Genomic DNA, 27,525 nt, shown 5'->3' on the forward strand with positions numbered 1-27,525 from the left:
TTTCTTAGCACTATTGGTTCTAAACATTTGAAAGCCACAAGCCATGCTATATAAACAAAAAAGGTGCCTAGCATTCATCAGTAATAACTCAAGCAGAGATTTAAATGAAAGCTCACCATTAGCCAGAATGTCTCTTACCCATCCAAGTCCTTCTGAGTCCTTTTTGGAGCCCAAGTCTGAGCTATGAGGCTCATTTCCAAGGCCATTGAGAGGATTTATCCAGGCTCTGTTAACCATTGTAGCAGCAGTAAATGCATTACCATGGAAGAGCTCAAAGAAAATAGCTTGGATTTACAATGCAATTGAAGAAACTGGGAAATTAAGTAGCCCCAGGTGTTGCCTGAGTAACCTCCTTGTAAAAGGAAATAAGATCAAGTGAAAACCAAAGAGGAACGTCTCCAGGAAGGTATCTCTCATTTTCCTAGAGAGTTACTGTTAAATACTGTACATTCCAGGTAGGTCTACTTTTATATTACGTGGATATAATGCTTCTATTCCAAATTTGTATTGATCCACTACACATGGCTAGAAATGAATGCATTTATGCCATTAATACTGTGCAGATATATATGCATATATATATGTAAATAATTCTTTACCAAAATATTTCTATGTTCTGTTGACGGTGTGTTTGTAAATCATACTCTCTAAGTTGAGAACACACACAGAAACATATTCATATGAGTGGATCACAGTCCTGCACTGTCATGATAACACCATGCTCAATGCTCAGAGCATTGAAAACAGCAAAATGAGTGATGCAGTGGTTGGAATGCTTCCCCAGCCTTTACAGTGGCAGACAAAATAGAAGAACCAGCAAGGATATGAAGTGTGTACCGTGTTGTTCACTGAAGGTTGCATTACATGGTTGAACAAACTCAGTGAAATACTCTCAAGAGCTCTTTACCCTTCCTGTATTGTAACCCACATCCTTGAATAAAATTCAGATATAGCTCCCTTCAATATGTCTGCAAGGGAGAGAGCAGCTAGGAGGCAAACCATTTATCCTGGGCAGGATACCTGTACTGCAGCATTTCTGCAAGGCAGAGCAAGACAGTGAGCTGCTGCAGTCTGGGAGTCCGTATGGTCGATATAGACAGGAGAAGTCTGCACGTGTTGGTTTTTTTTCTCCCACACGGAACACTGGTATCTCCTAAGCTTCCAAATCTGCACCAGTGAAAGAGCCAGCATTGCTGATCCCCATCTGCAGCAAAATAAAGGGTAAGAAGGAAAAACAAATGTCTAAGATCATCCATCTTCTGTCTTTGCTACTGGAACTATTTTAAGGAAGGAAAAGGTGGCCTTTTCCATTTGTGTTCAGCCTTAAACAGTTCAATGAAATGCCTTAAATTGGCAAAAAGTATGAATCTGCCGTGCTTTAAGGAACTGCTGAGTTCAAATTTATACTACAGAATTGTCTCACCATTTGGTTCTTCTATACAGAATGTGTGTGGTCAGGGTGGCAAGGATAAAGGAAAGGTAGCAGTATTTCGTCTCTTTGTTAGGTTATTAAAAAAGAGAGAAGAAGCATTAAATGCTGAGTAATAACTAAGATATGAATTTTTGGGGAGGCACAGGGGGATTTACTTGTGTTAATCTTCCAAGGGGCAGAGGAGGCTGCAAGCTCCAGCTCAAAGAGGTCACACAGAAATCAGCCCAGTGCTCCCCTTCACATGGTGGTGAAGGTGAGGTGCAAGGCAGGTGGAGGTGTAGCATTGCTCCTAATTTACTTCACAGGCTTCTCCATTCCCACCCGGTGTCTCTCAGTTTCTAAGCCCAAGTTTTGTAAGTGTGCAGATTTTCTCTGTTCCTATTACATTTCAATTTGCATGCAAACCACCGCAAACAGAACCATTACAAACTATTTACATGCATAATATATGAAATTCCTCTGCTGCGTCTTCATGACCTTGATTGCTACCTGTCCTGTTTCTCTTACATGATTTGAATTGGTAAGCCATATTTTTCATGCTCCAAATATTTTGCCTTACCTAATCTTCAGGTATTATTTTTTCATTAAGGCATTTGGAGTCCCAGCCTGTAATTGATGTGAGCTTTTGAGACGAATTTACTCAAGGCAAAACTGAAAATTCTGATTTGCACATCAAGTGATATTTCACCTGTAGCACCAGGGACATCAGATTAAATACAGGAGGGACTTTTCTTTTCCAGGCTGTGCTCCAAAACTCAATGCACACCCTGCTCCAATGTGGATTTCTATGCCAGGGAGCAAGCAAAATCGAGACAGTTATTTCTCTTGAAATATTTATATTAAGGATAAATGAACGTACATCTGAGATGAGCATCTTTAGTTTGACAGAGTAAAGTGCCTCTGAAAAATAGACTAATAAAATTAGGCATTAAAAGAAAACTGGTTTGTAATATGATTGAATTTAGAAAAATTCTTACTGTGACCTCTTAATTCCTGTCTTTCTGAGAACAGCTCAGATTGGTAATCCATTGTGTTTGGCCTTCTGGGAAATACTCAAAAACAATCTAATGTTAATCATAGTCATAATGCAGGTATCCTCACTTGCTCAGTATTGCTTATAATGGCAGGGTATTTACACGCAGCAGATGAGAAACAGCTGGAAGGGAATGACTGGTCTGCTTACAGTCTTTGCTGGTTAGGCCAATAGGACAAAATGAGCTGACTTCACTGTCATATAGAAAGCTGCTGCAGTCTGACTTCCTGAGCAAGGAATTATCAATGAAAGTTACTGCTGGAGTCAATGGGATGCGTTTTGAAAGCCATACAGAATGTGAGCACAACTGCTGCCAGCTATTGCCCCACTGCAGCCCCCTCAGCTCTGTGACCCCCAGGGGGTTACAGAGTAGGAAACACAGCAGCAGCTCAGCTTAGCATCCTTACTCTTATTGCTTATGTATTCTGTCCTCCTTCAGATCTTCAAGTGATTTGGCACATAAGCATTGCAACTCCTTATATATGGCCAAAATATGGGGTTTAGCAGTCAGGACTATAATTCTGTTGTTTTCACACCCAGACTTTACCCCACAGTTCTGCAGATCACAGCCAAGGTTCATCCTTGAGGTTACTGCATTTTTAATCAGCATTTTAATATCTCTGAGTATGGAAAACACTGCAGAAAATGTAAGGGCCTTTTTGTCATCCTCCTCTAAATGAACTGCTGTTCTGTTTCTTTAAAAGGTTTTGTTCTCACCACTGCCCAATTCCTGCTGATTTGTAAGGTCTAATTAGTCAGTATTCAAATGTGCCATGCGCTAATTTGAACGCTGCTCAAATCCCACAAAGATTTAATATAAAAATGGATTATTTGAATTTTAAACACAGTCTGTTCCACCAATTTTGATATATTAAGCAAGCTCACAAGCCATTAAAGCTGCAAAATACCAGTTGACCTAACAACCTGCAATGGTAGGGAATGAGCAAAGCTGTTATTAACTGATGCTCAGAACAAAAGCTACGTGTACACTCTGGTTCTGAATGCTTTGATTTCTGCAAGATCTGGGCAAACTTCAGGTGCTGGATGTCAGTCTGAGCCCAGAACTTCTGGGTATTCGAACACAGGAGCAGAGCTCCACCAACCAGCTGCCCTGAGGGACAAAGCCCCACCACCAGAAAGTGCTCCATCCTCCCCAGGCTGCAGAGACAGAATGCAAATCATCTGTCCTGGTTTGCTTTCTTTAAGTAAGTGTTAATTAATTCGTTTTAGCTAATAGGCTTTAAATATATATTTTAGGATAGTCTAGACTAATCCTGGAGACCATTCCTAAGTATTGTTTTTGGAGCAGGAAGGTACTTTTATCTGTGCCAACTTGTTCTGGAGGAAAAGAGGCTGATCAGAGCCTCCATTAAGCAGTTAAAGCCAATGATAGGTGCTCCCTTTCCCCTCCCCTGCTCCTCTCACTGATTCTTACTGCAGGACATTTGCTGGGATTTTGCCTCCATCAAGATTTCTGCACTGAGATCTGGGTTAGAATCCTCCTTTTTGAGTTGAAGGAGCAGTCAGGGTAAGCCAGCCCTTCAAGGTTCACTAATTGCCTCTGGCACACCAAAGTGTGGGCAAATAATGTTGTCTAGACTTAGGAAGGCACTGAGTGGAAGCTAGACTGCTGGGTTTAGCATAGACAAAGAAACGTGCATCTTAACATGCATTAAAAGAACGTGCATTAAAGGATGCTAAAAATGCATTAGTGGAGGTAGAGCAATGTGCACAGACACTGACTCTTGGACTCAGTCTAGACAACGCCACGGAGACATGGAGACTCTTTGGAAACAATGCTGAGTACTCAGCATCCATTTCTGGGATGGGAATAACTTTGCTTTAATTCAGCATGATAGCACCTTCCCAGCACATCAACCTGTGAATAAATGTTTCAGGGGTCATATGAGGGCTAACCTGACTTCTTTGGCAACATTTCCTCCTCTGAATTAGTGTAGAAATTACAGGAGAAAAGTAAATCCACCAAAGCGATGGCAAAAAGCCACCAGGGGAATGATTAGGAAGATTACTTTGAGGTGGAAAACACAGCACTGATAAGATCTTAGTAAACAGCAAGCTCTGTATTTTCACTACTGAAGCTCCAGTAAGGCAGCAATATTCAGAAAGGTGATAGCATCCTAAAATTGTGCAATAGTAAATGAAAGGGAAACTGTTTGAGCTTCAATTCTCTCTCCATACAATAACAGAATAAAGGTAAGGAAAGACTCAGAGAGAAGCCAGGTTGTTTTGGCTGCCACAGCCTTTAGGGCTGAGATTTGCTGGTTCTTTTAATGGTGAATATGGGACCCGGCAGACAAAGAATCTTGACGCATCATCTGCAAAATCTATTGCACCCTCCCAACAAGATCAGCTCCATGTACCAGCAAGATACAAAAGCCTATTAAATCCTTTAGGTCCTGTGGATCCAGAAATGAGCAAATAAGGGATTTCTTTATTATTTCAATAGTGGAATTACAAATTTGAGGGATGAGAGAGAGAGAAATTCCAGGGTGAGGATGTGCATAACTAGATTTGCTGTGGGGTAAATGAGCACAGAAGTTTTTTTAGATGCACAGAAAAAAATCTCTCAGCTTTTAATCAAAGATCATCTCACTGACCCGAATTAAGTGTTTTACTTTGCCTTTGTAATGTGTAACCCCAGCCTACTGGATTAGGGAACCACAAACAGAAGGTGAATGTGTCAAGGTGAGACTGAAATTTAGATACCTCAGCTCCTTTTTCTGCCTTCACCAAAGCCTTCATGGCAGGTAAAAGTTACCAAAGCTTCAGTTCTTAACCAGACTTATAATAAAAAGGTGATATCAGGGGAAAACTGAAGCTGAGGAAACCAAAAAAGCAGGAAGCTTTTCTACCTCAGTGTCACATGAGGCCATATGTATAAGGTGCTTTGCTGTCTGAATGGAACAAAACGAAGTAATAGAATGTATTTTGAAATGAAAGATGAAGTTTCTATCGCTCTTACCATTTATAGGTCAAAATCATCAAATCTCCCTGAGGCAAAATGGAAGGAAATGCATCCAGGATACAAGTAAATGAAAAATGAGGATCAAGAAGTAAAAATAGAGATGGACGGGACTTCGATACTCAGGAGAGAAAGGAGAGAAAGGCTTTTTTGGTGGATTTAATTTAAAACTGTACAAGGGGTGCGCTTTGCTAAAGAGATGGATGGCAGCTATTAGCATGAAGTGAGCTTGTCTGACACATCCTGTCTGCAGCCCCGTGCTGAAACAGGGAAGGCAGAACCTCGACAGATTGTTGTGGCTCAAATCCTCACCAGAATAATGGTGAAATAAAGTGAAACTGAAAAAAAAAAGAAATGATCCGTTTTGAAAATCCACGTGCAGCTCCACTAGGATTTAACTCCAACACCATTCGTCTTTAGAAACATTAGGAAAAACCTGTTTTGCCTGTCTTACACGGGAAACAAAGCAGATGAAATTGCAGCTGAAGCATCTGTCAGGGTCTGTGCCCTCTGCTCAGAATTACTCAGATTCTGGACAAGAGGTTGGCAAGTTCATCCTAGTAAAGCAGAAGTTTGATTCCAGATGAAAGGAGAAGAGGTAAATGCCCCCATTAAATGCAATACTGGATGGCATTTGCCAGTGAAATATATGTTCCTATCCCTGGTTTTTGAGGCACTTTTGTTAGGTTTCTGAGACACGCGTGGGACTGGCAGCTGGGAATATGCAAGTACCTTCAAAGCAGCAATGGGTAGTTTGTGGGATGGTCTTTGCAGGGAAGGAAGTGGGACAGTGAGAGCAAAGGAGCAGGATCTTTGTTTTTCCATATGATTAAATAGCAGCTAAGTGCTGCAAGCTCGCTCAGTCAGAACTTAGAACCAATTATAGGAGGGGTTCCTCTTTGTGTTGGTGAAACATGAACAGTGCTGCTGTAGGGGTTTCTGATTCAGTGGTGCCTCATTTTGCAGACAGGGAACAGGCACTGGCGCTGGTAACAGGGTTATTTCAATCTAAATTCCATCTCTAGAATTAATTCCTGAGGAAGATGAAACCATAATCCATCAACAATGGAAAAGAGTTTAGGAAACAAATCTATATGAAATGAAGTAGCAAGAAAAACCATATGTGCAAAACAGATTTCTATTCAGCGTATTATTTTATTCAGTAAACTAGATGTCAGTGAAGGGCATCTGGTGTCCCTGATTGGTGCTGCTTCTACACTGGTACTGCTGAGCAGGCAAATGCAAGGCCAGCTTTGGGTGCTTGCCTGACCAGATAAATAAAGCTTCCCAGCATTTCCCATGACCTCTTCAGTTCTTGTGCTGCTGCGTGTGCCAGCTGCTGCCAGTGATAGAACACTGCCAGGTACCTGAAGGACTCGCTCTCTCAAGGTAGTTGCTTCTCTCTCCCACAACAAAAGGAGCCTCGTTTTGTGATTGTAGCACAGGCACCCATTTTTCTAGCAATGTAAAATGTTAAACACTTAGAGCAAATTCTGTAGTACACCAGAGTTGAGAGTAGATTCACCTTGCACTGTGCTGCATCTTTCCCCTATTCACAAAGCAAGATAGAGGCACACAACACACATAGGTTTTGTTTGTGTGAGACAAAGTGAGCTTACAACAATGTGGTGCAATTCTGGCAGAGCAGCTTCTGCAGCAGAGAAAGCAGAGGCAGGCTCAGATAAGCACGTCATAAAGAAACAGGAGGTATTTCCATCCAACTTCATTCTTTAGATGCATTTGACTTAAATAAATGCTCTGGAGAAGCAGGGAGTGGGCCCTCCCTCCTATGCCTAGATTGGCTATTCAATAGTCAGCAGGCAGCCCTCCAAAGCACACTGGTACATGTTGAGCTTTCAGCCTGCTTCCTGCTGTGCCGTCTGCTTCTTTTATATGTTATTCTATTCCCTGTCCTACCCACTCTGAGAGCAGCCTGCACGTAATGAGCACAGGAGCTTGGTGAGGGCCTAATTCTGACAGTGCAGGCCAACAAGTACCATCTGCTGGTGAGCAAGAAATATCCAAAGGGAAGAGTTGGCTACAGAAGCATCCTGACATTCAAAGTCTCATTCAACCCCTACTCTGAAAGCTCACAAACACATATTCATTATAAGGCAGCATTTCAATTGTGAAGGGAGAAAAGTTTGGGGGGTTCACGATATCCTGATGTGATGCAAGTCATATAGATCCAATATACTTGCTCTGGTTGCATTGGGAGTTGAACTCCATGATCCTTATTGGTCATTTCCAACTCAGTATATTCTGTAGTTCCAGGATTCTAGGTTCAGTGCAAGAGGAAATATTACCTAGTGCAGCTCTTCCATGAAGCCAGTCATTGCTGCTATCATGACAAATGAACACCAACTCATAGCTTTATTTTCCTCCCCAACACCATTTGCAATCAGTTTTGTGCTGCAAATGAAGTCAGTGTTCTCCTGGGTCAGAGGTGGCTAATTATTCACAGCACTTTCATTTCCAGCAGTAAAGTCATCATACTTCTGCTGGTCATCATTGTATTTATTTGGTGTTTGATTTACTTTGCGTTGCTTTTAGCTTTGCAAGTCTATCTGCTACTCAAACTGGTACCATTCTTTGCTGCTTTTCTTGGGCTAATGCAATGCCTCAATGAAAGCTGGCCATGTTAATCATGGCATATTTGGCACTTAGTGTAATACTGTGACCGTAGATCTCAGGACCGATTTCTTATGCACTTTAGAGATAAGACTTCAAATGGACAGTTATATTTATGTGATTTTAGAGCTACCACTATTCACTCATATGAGGAGACACTTACTCAAAGCTTGAGGATATGCTGAAGAGCCTCAAAGGATTATAGAGGATTATAGACCATTTAACATATTAAATTGTTGTGGTTTAACCCAGGGGGGAGTTAAGCACCAAACAACCATTTACGCATCATCCCACAGTGTAATCAGGGAGAAAACTGAAAGGGGTGAAAGTGCAGAACTCATGTTGGGATGAGGATGTGATGCACGATGCATTTGCTCACTACCAGCCAACCAAAGCCCAACTCCCCCCAGGTTTTGCTGTTCTGCAGGATGTCACAGTCTCTGTGGTCAGTCTGGGCCAGCTGCTCTGCCTGCATTCCCTTCCAGCTCCTCATTCACCTCCACTCACTTGCTGCCAGAGCAGCACAAGAAGCTGAGAAGTCCTTGAACAGTCTGCACTGCTCAGGCCACTAAGGGCAGGGTTCCATGAAGGCTTCAGCTGTGTGTAGCTGTAAAGCTCTTCTGTTACCTCGTGTTCTGTAGCATTTGAAGGGGGCTGTAACATCACTCCTGTGGTCTCTGTGTGTTCTGTGAAGTCAGTTTCACTCAAAATGTGAGATTTGTTTAATCTGAGGCTTTGGTGGAATTTTGTTTTTTTTTTATTTATAGAAACTATTGTAGCATTACCAGAGTACATCAATTGGTGTTTCAACTTTTAGGAGTCAGTGTCATGGCTTGCATACATTAGAAAAGAAATCAGGTACAGGTGTAAAGGATACACAGGAACATCAAAGCTGCTCTGCTTCCTTACGATCCTCCTCGATGTAGAAGGATGTCAGGAAGAAAAAACCTCCTCCAAAAACACCAACAAAAACACAGATGATGAAGCTGTACTGCAGGCTGCAGAAACTCCACTGCAATGACTGATCTTTCTTGGCTTGAATAGCATTGGAGATCTGGGGAGTGAATAATGCTGTCATCAGTCTGAGATAAAACCACACTTCTCTCGTGGTTTAAGCAGAATCTTTGCATTGTGGTCCTTGAAAAGAATAAAACTGAGCAGGTGAGGATGAAACGCCTGCTACTATCTTTGACAAACCCAGTGTCTAGTGCACCTGCACTGCACTGCTGTTCAACTTCCATGTGCTTGAGGTATCTCATGGTTTATTGTATTGTTAGTGCCTTGAGTCACAAGAATAAGAAACACTGCAACCAATATTTATAAAGTCTGGTAACCATTAACTCATCTGAGCATTTTCTAGCCCATCTCCAGATAGCCTGCAAAGGACAGAGGTTTGGCAATTACTTTTATCATTTCTTGATGTCATTGGATAACTTTATCCATTCCTAATCAGCAGCAAATGAATAGAAACAGAGTTGGCACCGATACAGCCATGAGAAGCAGCGGCCATTAAAAAGGGAAGAGCTAGGAATTGATTTTGGAGACAGGAGAGGAATTTGGTTTGGAGCCAAAAGGCATTTAAGGAGTCATGGAGTGATACTGTGAGGAACTGGGAAGAAGATGCCCGGCAGCTGCTTTATTTCACTGGGTTGAGGATGAGTTTGTGAAAAATCTAATTAATTTTGTTTCTGTAGACAGAAAAGCCACTTTCAAGAAACCTACAAGGTTCAATATTTACCCCAGGAACTTAAAGACTCTTCTTAGCACAAACCAAAAGATGAATGTTGAATGCAGCACTTTTTATTCCCACATTTATCTTTGGTTATTACAATATGCTACGTGACTGGAAATACATTATTATGAGACTCTTCAACCTTTGCTGGGTTTAATATGATTACGAATGACATTTTAAGGAGATAAGAGCAAGATCAGCTCTAAATGGGCACCTAGGGACTGCAGCAAGGGAAACAGCAAAGATACAAACCCAATGTGTTTAATTTAAGGATGCTCAGTAAGGAAATCTCTGGTGTGCAAAGGGAAGAAAACCAGGAAAAGACTATTGACTGACTCCAGGGAATTTCTAAGCTAAAACATCAGTTGAAGTATGTCAGCCAACAACAGCAAGATCTGAAAACAGAAGATTCAGTGTTTAATCAGCAGATATGGGCTGTGTTGGTGCTCTGGTACACAGAAGCCCTCCAGAACAGTGATGTCCTCTCTGCCTGGGACCCCACGTGTTCATACAACAGTTCTATTCCTGGATCTATCATCTCTGTTCTTTGCAGACCTGCAAGGTTACACGAGGACATTCCATGACAAACTTTTTTGTCTTACACTTCTCAATTGGCTGCTATTTAAGGCAACCTCATGCCAGGTGCTGCATAAGAAGTATTCTGCTCACAGTTACTAGCAGGATGCAGCAGCACAGTCAGCAGGAAGCCTCAGCCCTGCCCGTGCCTCAAAGTTAGCAAAGAACAGTAGGAAATAAATACAAACATATTCATCTCCCAGGCATAAAGCAATAAAATAGCCAAATAGTGGAGAATGCACAAGGAATATACCAGCTTTTAAGAACCTCCCATTTTTCTGTATTATTTCAGGTGGTATCAGTGACACAGGGATGTGTGTAAGTGATCCTGTGATCCTATGGTTAATTTATATGAAACTTCTCACTAACTTATCAAAAAGTACTTAAATACAACCAGGATTACTCAGGACCAACAGCATAACCAATTTCTAAGCTTCAGACCAGGAAGTGCCTCTACTTCTGAGTGTCTGTCTTTCAGCTTCCAAAAGATTTACCCTAAAGATAAGCAGGAAATTCACTTACCATCCCAATAAGGTATGGGCTGCCTGCATCTCCCAGCAAGTGGCTCACCAAGATCTGCAGGGCAATAGCTGTAGACTGCCGTCTTGGTGTCACGACGTACTGAAATGAAACACAACACACAAGAATGGATATTGTCAGGATGAAGTAGGTGCTCATGGCTATGAGGGATGTCAGCTGAGACCCTGCAGACCGTGTGAAGGCTCAGGCAGGGGACCCAGCTTCTGAATGCACAGGGTTTAAGCAGCTAGAAGATGTGACATATGTCCAGAACACTGCAATGAATCATATAGATTTTAGCTATTATTTTCAAATGAAATATAGTCATTTGGGGTTAACAGGGGCTTTATGTCTGTGCTACTGAAGGAAACAAACTGTGCTTGAAGAAAAACAGTATGATTCTACATAATTTGTTTGCGTCTCTCTCGGTAATATGTTTATATTATTACATGGTTAAGGGAAAAGCATTCACACAATGAGACAGAGGCAATTTTAAGCTTTTATGTCTTTGTTTTTTCCGACCACCTGCTCGTATCACAGACAAAATGCTTAATATCTTCCCTTCTTCTACTTGGGCTTTTCAAGCAGATTTATCTGAGCATCACTTAAGGTGTCTCAGACGCTCACTAATGGGGTGATGTATTTTGCTAAGAGACAAACTCAAGGTATGGAAGTTATTGCAGCTTTATTGCTGCCTTCGAGGAACCACCAACATGCGTGACAACAAGTTGGGGATAGAAAAAAGAAAAGATACTGCTCTCAAATTAAACTTAGAGTTTTATTATCGTTCTATGTGTGTGAAGAGGCCTCAATATTAAAGAAATATCCTCTTATCACTAAGATGTAGCTGTATCACAACAGGAGCATCAATGCCTTATCTTCACAGTGGATGTAAAGAATTGCATTAATGGAAATTAAAACTGGAGTGTAAGGAAGCAACATTGTCCACAGCGAGATCAGTTATTCTTGTGAGAACAAAAGAAAATATTTCAGTCTCACTGTCAGAGTGAGTGAGAGAGATAAGGAAACCATAGTAGGGAACTCTGGGCTTAGGGAGCAGACTTTGCTATGGCAGAACTACCCTGGTGATTTTCTGCTCTTGGCTCTATCAGGATATCGTATCATCTGCCCAAGACTCAGTTTTCTTTCCTCTGCTGATTATGTCAGGCTGTGTTTGAGAAATGCAAATCAAATATTGTTATGTCCTGAGCATATTCTGGGTGTTACAGGCACTGCAGAATATAAATGCTCTTTCTCTCTCTGTGTGTCCTGCACCAGTTCCTTACAGCATGCACTTAGTACCTCATATCTGCAACTCTGAGACGTGTGGAACCAAGCTCTAATGAGACAAAAGGACAAGAAAGAAAGAAGCTTCCTATAGTTACCAGGCTGACACCAGCTCTCACTGTGTTATTATTCACGTCCTTCTACAAAATGGAAACATTATGAAAAAGCTCAAAACTCTGCAGGCTTCACCAGGAAAAGAAGAAACTGACCACAGCCACATACATAGACTTTGGAATAACCCATCCAGATTAACTGCCCAGAAGCTCCCAGCATGTCAGCAGTGCAGGTGACCCCCTGTGCTCTGTTATCTCCTGGAAGATGCCAGCCTGGATGCCTGGACGGGTACACAGGGTGCCCACACTGCAATTTGCAAACCCTGTCGTGCTGTCTCTGGGGATTTCAGAGTATGTGACAGAGCTGTCAGCTAAAAAAGCAGATGGAAGAGACAGGCTGATAAACGTTTCTGTACCTCCCAGGGCACTTATAAACAAAGACAGGAACATGTTGGTAACCTTCCCAAGCTGAATATTTGCTTCCAGCTCCAGCAGCTTTTTTTTTGCTCTTAGCTGCCAAAAACCTAAAATGCCAAGTAGCAGAACCTCGCAGATGGTAAACAAGTATTTCATAGGGGACTCGCTGTGACAGTCTCCCAGTCAGCCCAAGCACTTCAAGCAAGGCAGCTGCAGTTCTGATTGCAGCCATACAGGAGGTGCCGTTATGTTTACAGCTGAACGAGGGGTACAGAGGTTGCTACGTGCAATGCATCTGGACGTATGAGCCACAAAGGAAGAAAGTGTTTATCAGTCAGTCAACATCTTCCCCTGTCTTCTGCTCCACGGGTTACAGGATAAATAAATTCCTACCTACATTGCCTGGCAGTGTCACATAGGGAGGAGGAAAAGTAATTTTCGTGGCAAAATACAAACATGCATTAGCAAATCCAGCCACAATATCTGAAATTCTACCAGATCACATAGGAAACAATGCAGAAAAACAAGCTCCTGTTGTTAATTATGGCATCCTTCGGTCAATGTAATAGGATGGAACAGAAATCCCAAATGTGATTGCCAATGGATGCGCAGACGTCCACGATTCAGCTGACCTCTTTTTTCTGACCAAACAATTACTAACATTTAGAGTTCAACAGATCCATGGCTGCACACAGCATCCCTGCTGAGGGGAAGCACACCATGGCAGAGCTCTGCTCTCCACCTTCCCACTGGTTGCCAGCCAATAGAGCATTGCTTGAACCTAAAACAAAAGTGCTCTAAAATAAATAACAAATGAAGTTTGTCAGTCACTTGGGAGACAAGAACTCCTCTCCTTAGTTTATGTGGATGGAGGATACAGCAGTGACGCTCAGATGGATTTTGTACAGGCTGTGAAGGATTCTTCATGCTATGAAGTTTGAGGATAAGCAGGTTGTGTCATCAAGGCAGGGTCCATTCAGCCAAGCAGGGTTCCACAGTGCTTCATGGCTTGTCCCTTCTGTCACTAGAAATGCTCTGTGTTTGGCTGCACACTTTCACATCTTTTACACCAAAAGTTGAGATGAAGACACTTTCGTTGCTGCTCATCTGTTTCACTGCTCCTTTAGGCAGCTGTGAGAAATGCCAATCAGGGCAAATAAGGCCATGGTGACAAAAACCCCAGCAGCAAATTTTCAGCTCCTGTGGCAGCAAGAAATGATGGCAACCGTGTGGACAATCATATTCCTCACAAACCATAGGCTGCAAGTTTTCCTTGCTGTCCTAAATTCTTGTGACATGTTACTGTGCATCACTGCATGCTGTGCTACACATTAATGCATTCACTGTGGTTCTTATTATATGAAAGATTTATTATGACAGTGGAATTGCTTTAGCAATCTGCAAATAGATTTGAATTCTCTTGAAATGAGATATTACATAAAGAGGAGATGCTGATGTGACCCTTGCTTAGGCTCTCTTCAAGATCTCCCATCATCAGCCTGAGGGTGGGAAACACAGATTTCTATTGTGTTTTGCCCTTATCTTCATGTCTTCTCTAACAAGCCCTGAGAGCTTTGAGCAGTCTCTCTCCTTTGTCTTCTATTTGTACCAACTGCATCAGCATTTTGCCAGTGCTACACCTACAGGAACAATCTCTCTCTCAGGCAGGATCCTGCTTGAAGGGTTTGGGTTTCAGTCACACAAGCACTTACCAGCAGTATGTCTGTCACAACAGCCCAGTTGACAGATAGAAACAGTTCTCCAAATGCAATAAAAATCTGCAGAAAAGAAGAAAGCAGTGACTATACAGACACACAGTGACTACACAGACACACTCCACTGACATTCCTTAGCATGAAGATGAAGGCAGCCTCATCAGCTGTGCCTGTCTAGATGAGATGCTGTACATACCCATCTCTATATAACTTAAACATCTGCTCTGTCTATGCTCACAACCACTACGTTCATCTTAAATATGGAGAAAGGAACCAGGGAAGGTAAATGAGTTGCTTTGTGTGACTAATACTCAGCAAAAGAGCCAAAAGAGGAAATACAGAAGCGCTCTCATTAATAAATTGTATGCACTGAACTGCTGAGCCCAAGGGAGGCAAATCTTGTGAAGGGAAACCTCCAGCACAGGGTTTATAAAGTGCTCAGACTTCTCCTTTTACACAGGTTTCCAAAAGAAACCAATTGAATATCTCTGTGCTGGTAAAAGTACTGATAAAGGCTCCTTCAGAGAGGTAATGTCTGAAGAGAAATGGACTCTTATGGTCAGGCAGCCTCCAAGACTTGGTGCCCTATGGGAATTCCATAATTCATCACAGATGGAAACCCAGCCATCAGGAAAAAGGGGAAGGGTCCCCAGCTGTTCTTATGTCTGTCTTAGAAGAGATTAACCCTCTCAGCCAGAGCCAGTCATGGATCTGAGCAGGCTCTATGGTGTAATCAATATTGGAAGAAAGCATTAAAGCTACACTATGAAGATGAAGCTCTTCTAGAAGGTATACTCCTCTTAGTGGCGCAGGCCCCAGTGTCAGATGGCACCTGGAAAATAAACTTTGGGCCAATCACAAAATGAAATGTCTTGGTAACATGGTTAGCAATCCCACACTGTTCCACGCTGCACAGAAATAAGGAGTGCAGTTTTATGGCTGTACAGCGATAACAACGTGAATTTACGTTAATTCTATTGGTTGTGACATAGCTAACAAGAGATATGGAGGTCAGAGGGAAACAGGGAGGAAACAAAGAACAAAGAGATGTATTTAAATCCTATCTGACACTCCAGGTAGCACAGGATGAAAATTAAATGGTTAGAAGGTTCTGAAGTCTCCCACCTGTTCCTCGATACCATCAATGTACGCCTGCCTGCCTTCACACACCAATAAGAGATTGCTCAATCCCCTTAACTCTCCATCTCCTTTATATGTTCAGTACTTGTAGAGTTGTTTCATGTTTTCCTTTTTCTTCAAGTCATTTAATCTCTTCAAGCCCCTAAGAACACGAGCGTGTCATGCCTTGTGCGAGGAAAGAGTGTCAAATTTATCTTAGGGAAACATGTTCTCAACACAACGTTTGAAGGAATGGGAATTAATGAAAAGCAATCCGTGATAAGTGGATGTGATACTCAGTGGCTAAGCTCTCATACTGCAGAGAGTAATTATTTCATATGGAATTGTGTTAATGTTTGAGATGCAGCTTTGTTCTTTCTCTCTTTATGTCTTCAGTGAACTGCAGTTTCAGGGCATCAGAAAGAAAAAAAGAGAAAACAATAAATCATTCCACAGATTATCTCAATGTATTATTCTGTCTGAAATCAATATCAATTTTATACTTTCTCATGCAGAATAAATGCAGTATGGTTGAATAGATGGCATTCTCATCCATCCAACTACAAAACAACTGCAACTGAGGAATATGAGAAAGTTGAATGGTGTTTTATCTCTAAAACAGGTGATGTCCTGGAAGTACTGCACTTGGCGAGGGAGAATGCTTATGATGGCAGTAAAGCAATGCTTTATTTAAAGCAGATCCTCCTGGTTCTACAGCCTCTCAGTATTCCTCACACTGTCTCAAGTTCCTTTTACAGAAAAGGTTTCCAATAAATCCATGCAATCAGTTCTGTGACAGCCCCATTCTAATCTGGTAAGTCTATCCAGAAGCACTGCTTTATTGCTGTCACCTCCTCTAGGACCCACAACCTTTTAACAGTCTGAATACTTGCAGTTGGTCTTCAAAAGATGTAACCAAAGCGAGTTCTCAAATTTTAAGGAGGTTTTGCTTTGTAGATGGCCATTCATGAGAGGCCAATATGAAGAGAACTGGATTGTAATTAACATCAAACACACGTTCTGCTTTTAAGCAGCCACATGTCTAGACAAAAAGAAGAGTTAACATGGCTGGACCATACACTGGTTGTTTTTTTGCAAAAGCCCCACACCACACAGGTGTATCACAGACACAAAGGCCTGCAGTGTCTCCTCCAGAGGTGATTTGCAGGGCAAGGTTATGTCTTCATACAGCAATACCATTAAAGCAAAGTCCATTTCAGTTAAAGTTCCCTTAGCACCAAATACAGTGCAAAGTTCTCAGATGCAGGGTTCAGATGTGACTTTCCAAAGCACCCGCTGCACTGCAGACGGCATATTTGTTCTTTTAGAAAGAGAAAAAGCTGCAGACAGAGCCTCCTCTGCAATAACAAAGTCAGATCATTTTTCATTGCCTTTTCAAAGAGCTTTTGGAATCGAGAACTGTGTGCCCAGAAAGAGAGAAACCTCACAACATTTCAGTACATCTGCTCCAACACAGACCTGGAGGTCCTGCCGTATTTACATGTTAACTCAAGAATTCCTGTGCTTTCAAAGTTTTTATTCCAGCTTTGTCCATAGTAGAGGACACCCATTGCAAGCTGGTGCATGTGTTTTTTTGCCTCAGTGGCTTCTGAACTGAAGTGATGGAGATGGGTCTGCTAAGCTCAGAGTGCCTGGATAGACAGCAACTGGAAAGCCAGTTTCCTGCCAGTGTCCTGGAAGATGTTTCACAAGAAGCCTCAGATGAGACGCACCAGCTGGAATGCCACTCCAATTCCCACACCAGTATGACTCGTGTCAGATCCTGTTTGGGAAGCATGGAGAGGCACTGCAGGTGCCAGAGAAGGCAGAGGTGAAACAGGCATGTGACAGAAATATTAGAAGAAAAAGGTGCTTAGGATTCCGTATGATTTGTTACCCCTGCATATTGCTGGCATTACATGTGGGGACACCTGAAGCAACAACATCAAACTAAAGATAAAACAGCAAAGTCCCTGTTTATGTGACTAACTGGTCTGCCCACAGCAAGAAACCTAAAGAACCCAGCTATCCACACCCTGCTTTACCATTTCCTCCCAGATAACAGCACAAAGATAGAATGCTGTTTGCAAGGAGAGAAATACTTTGACAAACAGACTGGCACTCACAAAAGTGGAAAGGATGTTCTTCTGGGCCACCATGATTGCAGTGTAGAGGCACAGAGAAGAAACAAACATGCTTGTGGCACAGATCAGAGGATCAGCTCTGCTGTTGGTTTTCCTAAGTCTTCTTGCAGCTTCTGCCCCAGCAATGACACCCAGGATTCCCGTCCCAATGGTGATGCCTCCGAATATTAGGCTGGTGACAAAGCAAAGGAGCCACTTAAGTGCAGGAAAATGGTATTGTAGAAAAAGTTTGGTGTTAGATTGTCAGCTTATACCTTCAGCTTTAGGGAATCTTTAGTTGACAACCTGAATTTTACTCCACATGGTCTGACCCTCCCACTCTTTCTAAATGGATTTAGTCCCATGCCTAAATTGCAGCTCTGCCTGTGCAACAGATGCTCTGTCCCGTGGAGCAGGTATTTTCCCATTTACTGAGCTACTATTACACACCCAGCCTCAAGGAGGACTCTTCCCAGCATGACCTGTCCTGGACATCCAGTGATCCAGAGGAGACAGAGTCATCTTGGTTAGCCTGGGAACTGATTGACTCAGTCATGCTTAAAACACAGATGGAATAACTCTGTATCACAATCTGCTGTCTTGGAAAGAGATCCTATCATGTACAATTATATACATCTAAATTAGAGCCCTCTGGCTGAGATGACTCATCTCTCTAACTAGGGGATACAGCTACCAGAACTCAGAACTGTTCACAGAACACTGAGCAGTTGACCTGTGGGATATCCACGTAGAATGTTCTGAATGCAGAATTTCAAATGCCACCCAGTTTTTGCATCGGAAAATGACAATTTCTTCCCCAGGAGCAGCAAATATACGTTCAAATAGAGTACAATGTTTAGCTTCCAATGGTTTTCCTTACAGACTTTTCTCTCTGACTCAGGTGGACCCCAATGACAAAGTGAGCCTCTTGAAACGAGACCGGTGGTGCCATTGATTGTTTAAAGCATCAAAAAATGTACAAGAAACAAGGTACTGCTATACTAGATAACTAATTTTAAGCACATTTGTACTCCTCCTATCAATTGTTCAAGATTCTGCATAGCTTGTTAGAGACAATATAGAGTGAACAGGCAGAATAAGTAATTTCCAGATTTGTCCATGAGAAGGAAGCTCCAAGGTGACATCACTTTATCTGAGCATTCACAGAACTGTGCTTAGAAAATTCATGTGCTGGAGACTGCAGCTGAAATAAACCTAGAGCTGGAAGAAATCAGAGCACAGTTCAACTGACAGGGAGAAGGAAAGCAAAGAATCCTGCTCTTGGGGAAAGCACCCTCTGGGATCCTTTAGGGCTTAAGAATGCTCACATACCTCTCTGATCTGTTTGAAGGTGTCTGCACAAAGACCAGAGTAAAACCTTTACAGTGCCTATTTATCTACCTTGAAAGAACCAAGACCTGAGTCAGCTGTGTGCTATTTGAATCTGTGTTTCCAAAGAGTCCAAGCGACACAGCTCTATCCTTAATAAAAGCCTACAGCTGCTGAGCAGCCAGAGGGGACATGGTCCTTACAGCATCCCTGAGCAGGTCTGGGAACACACAGCTCAGTCCTCCCAGCTGCGGGGCTGACAAAGCTGTTTGTATTACTTTTCTTTCTACCCCCCTGGAATAACAGCCTCAAACTCTCCCTGTGCTGCCTCTGGCACTAGCTTACACCAAGGTTATTTTTAAAGCATCCTGTAAGATGCAGTACATGAAGTTAAACTATTGGAGCTCCCTTTTACTTACCTGAAAAACCAAGTCTGCTCTAGCAATGCTACTGTAGAATAATAATTCAGAGCATAAGATAAGCCAACACTATCAGCCTAACAATTGAAAGTATTCAAACAGTTCAGCTTCCTCTTTTCTCTCTACCTTGAGTCCAATTCCTAATTCACTCACTTCCTTATTGTTATTTGTGATTAAATAAAGTGCTGGTGGTTACATTCATGGAAAGACAGCTGCATTTCCCTTTCTCCTTTCCAATGCTGCTTCTTTCCCCGTAGATGTTCCTGTTACTGCTTCTAACATTCACACCTCTTTGCCTTCACAAAGTATTCACAGTCACATCCTACCTTCCACCTTTGGAAACAAGCTGTGATTTAGCACTATGCACTGCTCCCCATGTGTATTTAACCAGCCTCACACTGCTCACCTGTTAGATGAATTGCATGATTTATCCAGGCACTGCTGCACAACACCCAGGGCAACCTGAGCCCTGTAAAGGAACATGGGCACCCACAGACCCAGCGCTCCGGTGACGAAGGCCATGGCAGTCAGACCCAGCGAGGACCAGACAAAGCTCCAACTGGAAGATGAAAGAAATGAGAGCTGTTTGAATGAATGGCTGGGCCCACACACAGTGTCCAGGATGTCAAGCAAGAACAAAGCAGTGCACTCAGTTACCTCAGCCAAAATTATCACTGCATTCATTTGAAGATATGAGTTTTGATGGTGTTTTATCTATAAATTTTGACAGCAAAATACTAATCAGAGTAAAGAGATTTCATGTTAAGTACCAGACATGGCCTCATGTAGATTTTATTGCCAAGTGTTCTAACACAACTGCTGTGGCACCTTCAATAGCAGAACTACAGTGTTAGAAAGTGGGCAAGAATTCAGAGACTTAGCAGCTAAACTGAAGGGTTCTGAGAGCAACTTTAAATGCCTCGGGGTGGATCTCAGCTGTTTGTATAGCCAGTATAAAAGAGCAACTTCTGCCTCTCTCCAGCAGTTAAGGGGTGGTGCTTCAAGTACTTTAATTCTAGGTGATAAAGTAAAAACTGACCTCAGTGTGCATAGAGAGCTATCAGACAGAAGGAGAACTGTTTAAATCATGTTGCCTTTCTGCCCTATTCCAGTAGAAAATGAACTTTTTACTAAGCTCTTTCAAGGTAGAGGTTTATAGAAAATCCCCTTTGAAATCGACGAGGAGCTGTGAAATCCTCAGATGAAATAAAAGTGCTGTGAATGAGGTGACAACCAACAAGAGGATTTCTTAAGATACGACTCAGATTCTACATCTCTTAAAGATAAGTGGCTCTTGCATGTAATGCATTGTGGAACTGCAGAGGTTTTGACAGCGCATCCTCGTGCTTTGGGAATCGGTTCTGAAAGGAAAGGAAAATGAAATTGTGGTTGTATGACATTGCTGGAGGTTGTAAGGAACTTCTGTGCAGAGAAACAGCCTTGGCATTGCTCTGGCTGCTGACTTGGGGGAGGTTCCACTTTGGTTCACCTCAGACTGCAAACTGTCATCCAACAAAAGCAGCCTCCAATGAACTCAGTGCTCCAGATGCAAACAGAGTGCAAATCTAATCAATTAGAAAACGCTGGTTTCTACAGAAGGAGAACGCTCCAAAGCAAGTCCCGGAGCAGCAAGGGGAGCATCTCTTTAACTGAAAGCATTTCATCGGGACGCTGGTACAGGTGCACAGCGGCATCTGCTGTTCTCACACCGGCTGCAGCTCTTCCTCCCCGACCTCTGCAGGAGATTCACAGGCAGGGGGAAAGGGACGGGGAAACCTCCTGCCTGAGACACGTTGATCCGGAGCTCCTCGGGCACTAAGAACTACAGTTAAAGTTACACCTGCAGAGGGTACCAACCTGCCCTACCTGCACGCCATAGTAAGAGAGAAGGGAAACTTGGTAGAAAGTAGAACTGGATTTAAACAGGAGCACTTTGCCCACATTGCTTTGCCTCCTTCCCCCCTGCTACAGGGAAACAAAATGAAACAAAAACTGTTTGTAATCTCTTTCATTCCTATAAAAGGGTGGGAGAAAGATTTTCTCAGAGCTGTTTCAGTCACCTCACCTACAGCACGTGGTGCAGAGGAGCTGAGCAGGATTTGAAAGCTGTATTTCTGATACTAGGATGGGCATTTTTCAGTTGTTGCTAAACTCACTCACTTCTTGCCAAGCGATAAGACATCTTGACACCAGGAAGTCTTGGCAGCTCCCTGTGCACCGGGTTTTTCAGCTGCTACTCGAATAGAGCCGTGGATGCTCAGTGCTCTGTGTGCCTCTGTCCTTCTCTGGATCCTGTGAGGGACCAGCAGAATCAGAAGAACCAGTGCCAGACCTCCCATGCAAGGAGTAACCTGCAGACACAAAGCTGGTTAGATCAAGGATATTGTTTCTTCTTGTAGCAAAAACTCCACAGCAGCTCAAACTCAGAGAATTGCACATCAGAGACTGCATATCAGAGATTGCTTATCAGAGATTGCTTATCAGAGATTGTGTATCATCCCAGCAGGAGCAGTTCTCTTAAACACCAACTTTGTGACCAGGCAAAGAACAGGAATCCCCTCCACCGCTCCCCTCAGCACAGTGAGCACAAGCAATACAAACCACAGCCAAAATTGTACAGTGAATGGCTCAGGCCCACGAGCAGAAGTGATTCACTCACCCTGAAGGCCCAGTGCCAGTCACCTGTGACATGTGCCATGCTGGATGCCAGGACGTAACCAAGACCACTGTAAGAAACAGAAGGGGATAATCAGTAGCTAATGGACTGAATCAACGTGTCTCACCAGTTATGGGGAGCACAGGAAGTATTCTGTCATAGCTTTCAGGACACACAAAACAGAAACAACACACATTCCTCCTTAGGATGTTCTTAATAGAGATACAACAAGACTGTCAGGTAAACAAATATTTAACAAACTTCTGTTTTCAATTGAATAAATAAATAACTCACACGTTTCGTTTAGAATTAATTGAATGTTTTATTCAAAACTTGTTTTCAGAGCTTCGTTTCTCCCAAAATGTTGAGAGAAAAGTGATTTTTCCTTCAAAGTGAATTTAAAAATAAACCCAATTGGTGCTATTTGAAGATGCTGAGCAAGTGACAAACCCTTCTGCAAGAACCAGTGCAGATCTATGCCAAAATCTGTCTAATCAGTGTTGAAGGTACATTAAATTGCAGACCTGCTCAGGCAGAATTTCAAATGGCAGATTGGTTGTTAGCAAGAAAACCAACCTTCCCACTGGGATGCAGATATAGAAGACAGACAACATTGTGGTCCTTCTTCCCTCGTCAAAGCGATCTGCAATGATGGTGGGCGCTACTGTGGAGTAACAGGCTGTGCCGATGCCAACCAGTCCTCGTGAAAGAAAGAATATCCAGCAATACTGCAGCAAAAGGCATCGTATGGTCCAAAAAAAGGCATGGAAAAGAAAGGAAAAAATAGAGGTTGTTATTATAGAAGTGTATTTTGATGGGTCAGATGTACCAGGGGAGAAATGCAGCTGCCTTTTGCATCTATCTATGGCTCCTGTATCCACACTTGCTCTGCTCATATCCCACTGCTGGGCTTTCTGCCTTCTGCACTGTAGTGATTTCTTAAAGTGACACCACAGAGAATTTCAGGATGTGATCAATAGTGTTCAGGCTTGCTGGCCAATCCGCTGCACCCCAGTGATGTAATCAGCTAGAATTGGGGACAGCATTAAGATTCCATCACTTGCAATTACAATGTGCAGGTGCTGCATTGCCTGAGCTGGACTCCACCACCCCATAAAGCGTTCCAGCACAAAGCCCACTCAGTCCAGGCCTGGGGAGTGAAAGCTCACTGACAGCTTTACCAAACAAGATCAGAGCGGGACTCTTATCAAATCCTGCAAGTTGAATTTAGTGCAATCCTCTAAAAACAAACATACTGATTCACTGATGAATGAAGTTCCTAACGTTACAGCAGACCAGAAGAAAATACCAGCTCCAAGGATGACTTTCCTGTTGTATCTGTCACCAAGGTATCCAAAGAAGGGAGCAGCCAGCATGTAACACAGGATGAAAACTAGAAATCCAAGAAGGTACAAAGACAACGTTGGTCAGATTGTTCTTCCAGCACAGCTCACCTCTCGGACAAACTCAGTTTAGTTTTTAATGGGCTGAGTCTGAAGAAATAAACTCACATAGAGATTTATTCAAAAATAAGAACAATATGAAAAATAAAACAGGCACGAACTGCTCAAGTTCTGTATTTCTTACTTAGAAATGCTTCCATCCTTTATGGTTCACATGTGGGATTTTTGAAAGGCTGAGCTCTGGCCTCCCCTGAACCAAAGTCTTTCAGCTCTCAGTTTCATATTTTAGACCCCTTGCCCACTAGTGGGAGTGAGCAACACCACACATGAGAAGGAACTAGGAAATATCAGGCTGTGTTTGAGGCACAGCCCACATGGGCACAAGGCAGTATTGAATGTAAGTGCTGTTATTACCCGTTTGCAGAAGGCCTGCAGCCCCGTCGCTCAGCTCAAAGTATTTCTGTATATCTAACAGGATCCCTGCAACAGAATCAAACAATCAGTGACAGCAAAGTACACGTTACTCTTTGTGATTCTACTCATTTGCCATCTCCAGTATCGATTTCAAGATGGTTTGTAAGAACCACAGCACATTTATCTTGCTAGCTTCCATGACAACCATTACTATACCACAAACGTAGATAAAAGAAAAAGTGTTCACATTGCTTATCTCTGCAGATTAAATTCGTAATCTTCCACTGATGGGTCTTACAAGAGTCAGTTTAGCAGCTATTTCAGTCATAGCTGCTGTGCTTCCAGTGTAGTCGGTGCAGACCAAGCTCCAGCCCCACCAGCAGCACAGGAGGTTTTGTTGGTATCTCTCAGTGACTCTCAAACATATTTAGAGCTCCAGGCAGTCACAGAAACTTAAAGCCTGTGACCTCACAAACCTGCCTTACGTTTTGCATCATTACAGCGCAGTAATTAGTTGTATCTGCTCTTTCCTGCAGGTGATGATCAACACACAGAAATGCTGAATCACGAGAACTTCAGTTCTGAGCGAGTAGAGAATTCAGTACAAACCACAGCTATTACAACACCTGGCTGGAACCACAGTTTAATAACTGACATCCAGGCTGAGCACCACTAACACGTTATTCCTCCAGATTACTGCAGCAACTGGGACAGACAGATACCAGCAAATGCATTTCCCAGTGGTTTAACAGAAGCGATGCTTTGCTGGTCATGTTTAGGCCAACAAACAGATAAAATAATGAACAGTCAAAGAATTGCATTTTTGAAGGCTTGTAAGTTTGGTAGGTGATACTCAGGGAAACGGGTCTCCATTCTCTTTGAGGAATTATCTTACAGCCTTCATTGCAGAAATGATACAAATGGCAGCAGCTCAGGAGGAAGTTGAGCCTTCCTTAAAGAAACTTGCACAGAACTTTCATGCTTTTCATGTGGGAAATGACATCGCTGAACTTCAGATGAAGAAATGCGGCATCTCATCGACCAGAGCCAAAGATGCAGTGAGTGTACAAGGATACCGCAGGGATGTTTCTTCAGCAAAGCTCTGTGAAATCCAGAGCAGTTGTTCTGCATGCTAATATTTGTCTATAATAGCTTCAAAATAACAACCTTAAGCACTTAACAGCATTCTATTAACAATGAATAACTAATGCATCTTTTGTCTTTAAAGAACATGATTTGAAGTTTCACAGCGAGTATGAGCTAAAGCAGGTAAACCAGAAAGGCTGAAAAGACACAAAGGAGACCCTTACAACACATAGTATTTGTAACTGAGGAATAAATAGAGCTGTTGAGAGCTTAAATTTCCTCAGAAAGAGGAAACAGACCTTACCTGGTACAATAAACCAGTCCATGAAATTTATGAGGTTTGCATAGCACAGCACAGCGACTATCAGGTAATCTCTCTTTGCTGGACTGTTCCTTGATGCTGGTACATGTGGATCTCGTCTCACACATGCTGCAGTAGCTCCACAATTCTGCTCCTCGGGAGGAGGAAAGTCAGTGTTCTCATGTGCACTTGTGCTCTGCATACTTCCCAGTGCAAAAAGTCACCGTGTTTGAAACACAATGAAAGTCACTGTATGCTATGAAGTGTTTCCACAGCACACCCAGCTGCAAGGCAGTGCTGTGCTCAGGCTATGAGGAACTTCAGCCACTACAGTCATTTCCGGCGACAAAGCCCAGCCACTAAAAACTGAAGTGCAATGTTCCAGGGAGAACATGATAAAAATACAAAGTTTTAGTCCTGTGCTTTTGCTGAGCAAAAGTACCGAAGTGCTTCACAGAATCACAGAATGACCCGGGTTGGAAGGGACCTCAAGGATCATGTAGTTCCAACCCCCTGCCTAGCAGGACCACCATACATACATATTTACTAGATCAGGTTGCACAGGGCCCCGTCCAACCTGGTCTTGAACACCTCCAAGGATTTAGCTATAGACTGCTGGTATCTTCCCCACTCCTACGAGGGACTCAAGTTGCATCTGAAAACCATTCGGTGTGACAGCTTGCTGCATCAGGAAGCGCTTGTTGCCCTTTACTCAATACTATTCCTGCAATTCTTTTTCTTCTACAGAGCACAGAACCTCGGGTATCTGTATAACGCACACATGGCGCTGCTTTGTTGGTGTTATTAGGGCAGTGACGCCGCAGGGTGGCGCCCGAGTAGCGGCACCGGGCCGGGATCCTGCGGGCACAGAGATGGAGCAAATCTTGTGTCCTGGAACAGAAGATTCTTGTGGGAGATTCTGTTAATTACTGCAAAAGAATGGCAGTGAAATCTGCATGGATTGTGAGGAAAAGACCAAAGCGATGGGATTAAACAGCTGTTTAACCTGTTCTGACCTTTCTTCCACAGTGAAACATTAATTTGTAGATAGAGCCATGAGGTGATCATTGCTGTCTTTGCTTTTATACACCAGAGGCTGTGATCTTGGTTTTGGTGAGTACAGGGACTCTGTTGCTGTGCATAACTGCAGGCACTGGGATATTCTGCCAGCAACAGAAGAGAACTTGTCATTTCGAGGCTCTTATTCACACCAAACCCAGGATGCTGTCATTTGTGACAGCTATTCAGCAAATATGTGGAAATACTGAAGCTTATGGAGTGACTTAGATAGAAAATAGGGATTCGAATGTACTCATTGCCAGTGATGGTTGCCCACCTTAGGCAGAGAAGCAGTGCAGAAAGTGGCCATACTCACTGTGCATCTTTACTTCCATTTTTATCAGCAATAAACCATGCAAATGAAGGTTTCCTACTTGCCATTTAAAATCATGAATGAATTGTTTAAATATTTATGTTAGACCTACAGTAGGAGAATCAAACGTGAGAACCGTGTTTGAAGCTCAGACTTCAAATATACCAAGAAATGCCCATTTTCAGACACACGCCTTTGTTTTCTTCACATGAGAACTGGGATGTTTGTGTTCTCGCAGTCACATCTCAGAAGAGGGAAATCAATTCCGACCTGCCTCGTATTTCACATCCTTGTATTCGTTCCAAGGATTGAGAACTGACGCAGCAGCGGATCCCATGACTGCTTTCCATCAGCTCTATTAAACTGCCTGTCAATTAGGTCAGGCTTTGCAGGCAGCAAAGCAAAAAATGTCTCAGACTCAGTTCCTTAGAAATACAGGTTAGAAAAACACACTTTTTTTCTATGGAGTTTAACCCTTCCCATAACAATTGTGACTCTCACTTTAACAGAATAAACCTGCACAAAGTTTAGAGCGAGGTCATTGGGACACTTGGGTTTATGCAGGTCTTAAACGGGGTCATCCTGCCAACGGGCTGAGGCAGCACTGGTGTAAGGATCCATAAGGATTGCCTGCAGATCCAGAATGCCTTTACCATAACCATCCTCCTCAAGGCAGCTTAATACCAGAAACCTTATCCAAAAGTCATGCCATGACACGAGAGGTGCCATTCCTGGGTGAATAACTTGGTTGGGTGCTGCTTTTTCATACAATTTAGGAAGAAGTTGCCATTTAAAATGTCTTCTTGCTGATTCCAGCATGTCAAATTAGAGGAACGCTGCTGAACGTGTCTCAGGGAGCTGTGTCTGTCTTACCATCAGCTTCCTGCTTGTGCCAAGGAGCTGAAGAAGAGGAGCAGATGTTGCT

General features: G+C 42.8%; 1 protein-coding gene and 1 long non-coding RNA gene across 2 annotated transcripts in view; one reads left to right on the forward strand and one right to left on the reverse strand.

Moving 5' to 3' along the window:
• The window catches only part of LOC116654247, a 42,567-nt gene extending 15,437 nt beyond the window's left edge, over window positions 1–27,130 (forward strand). Inside the window, exons 2-3 of the long non-coding RNA XR_004309306.1 lie at window positions 18,522–18,610; window positions 24,378–27,130. This is a non-coding gene — a long non-coding RNA (uncharacterized LOC116654247). The remainder of the gene's footprint in view (window positions 1–18,521; window positions 18,611–24,377) is intronic.
• On the reverse strand, window positions 6,616–25,430 carry LOC107322727 (protein spinster homolog 3). The gene is made up of 11 exons (XM_015881055.2): window positions 25,232–25,430; window positions 23,842–23,907; window positions 23,281–23,417; window positions 22,601–22,752; window positions 22,028–22,094; window positions 21,529–21,719; window positions 19,775–19,927; window positions 17,624–17,813; window positions 14,376–14,441; window positions 10,910–11,008; window positions 6,616–9,133 (listed from the first exon to the last, which is right to left on the reverse strand). Exons 1-11 carry the CDS (start codon window positions 25,428–25,430, stop codon window positions 8,966–8,968), a joined length of 1,488 nt encoding a protein of 495 aa, XP_015736541.1. The 3' UTR covers window positions 6,616–8,965.
• Window positions 27,131–27,525: the final 395 nt, after the last annotated feature.

The sequence above is a fragment of the Coturnix japonica genome, chromosome 19 (genome assembly GCF_001577835.2).
Source record: "Coturnix japonica isolate 7356 chromosome 19, Coturnix japonica 2.1, whole genome shotgun sequence".
Classification (NCBI taxonomy): Eukaryota; Metazoa; Chordata; class Aves; order Galliformes; family Phasianidae; genus Coturnix; species Coturnix japonica.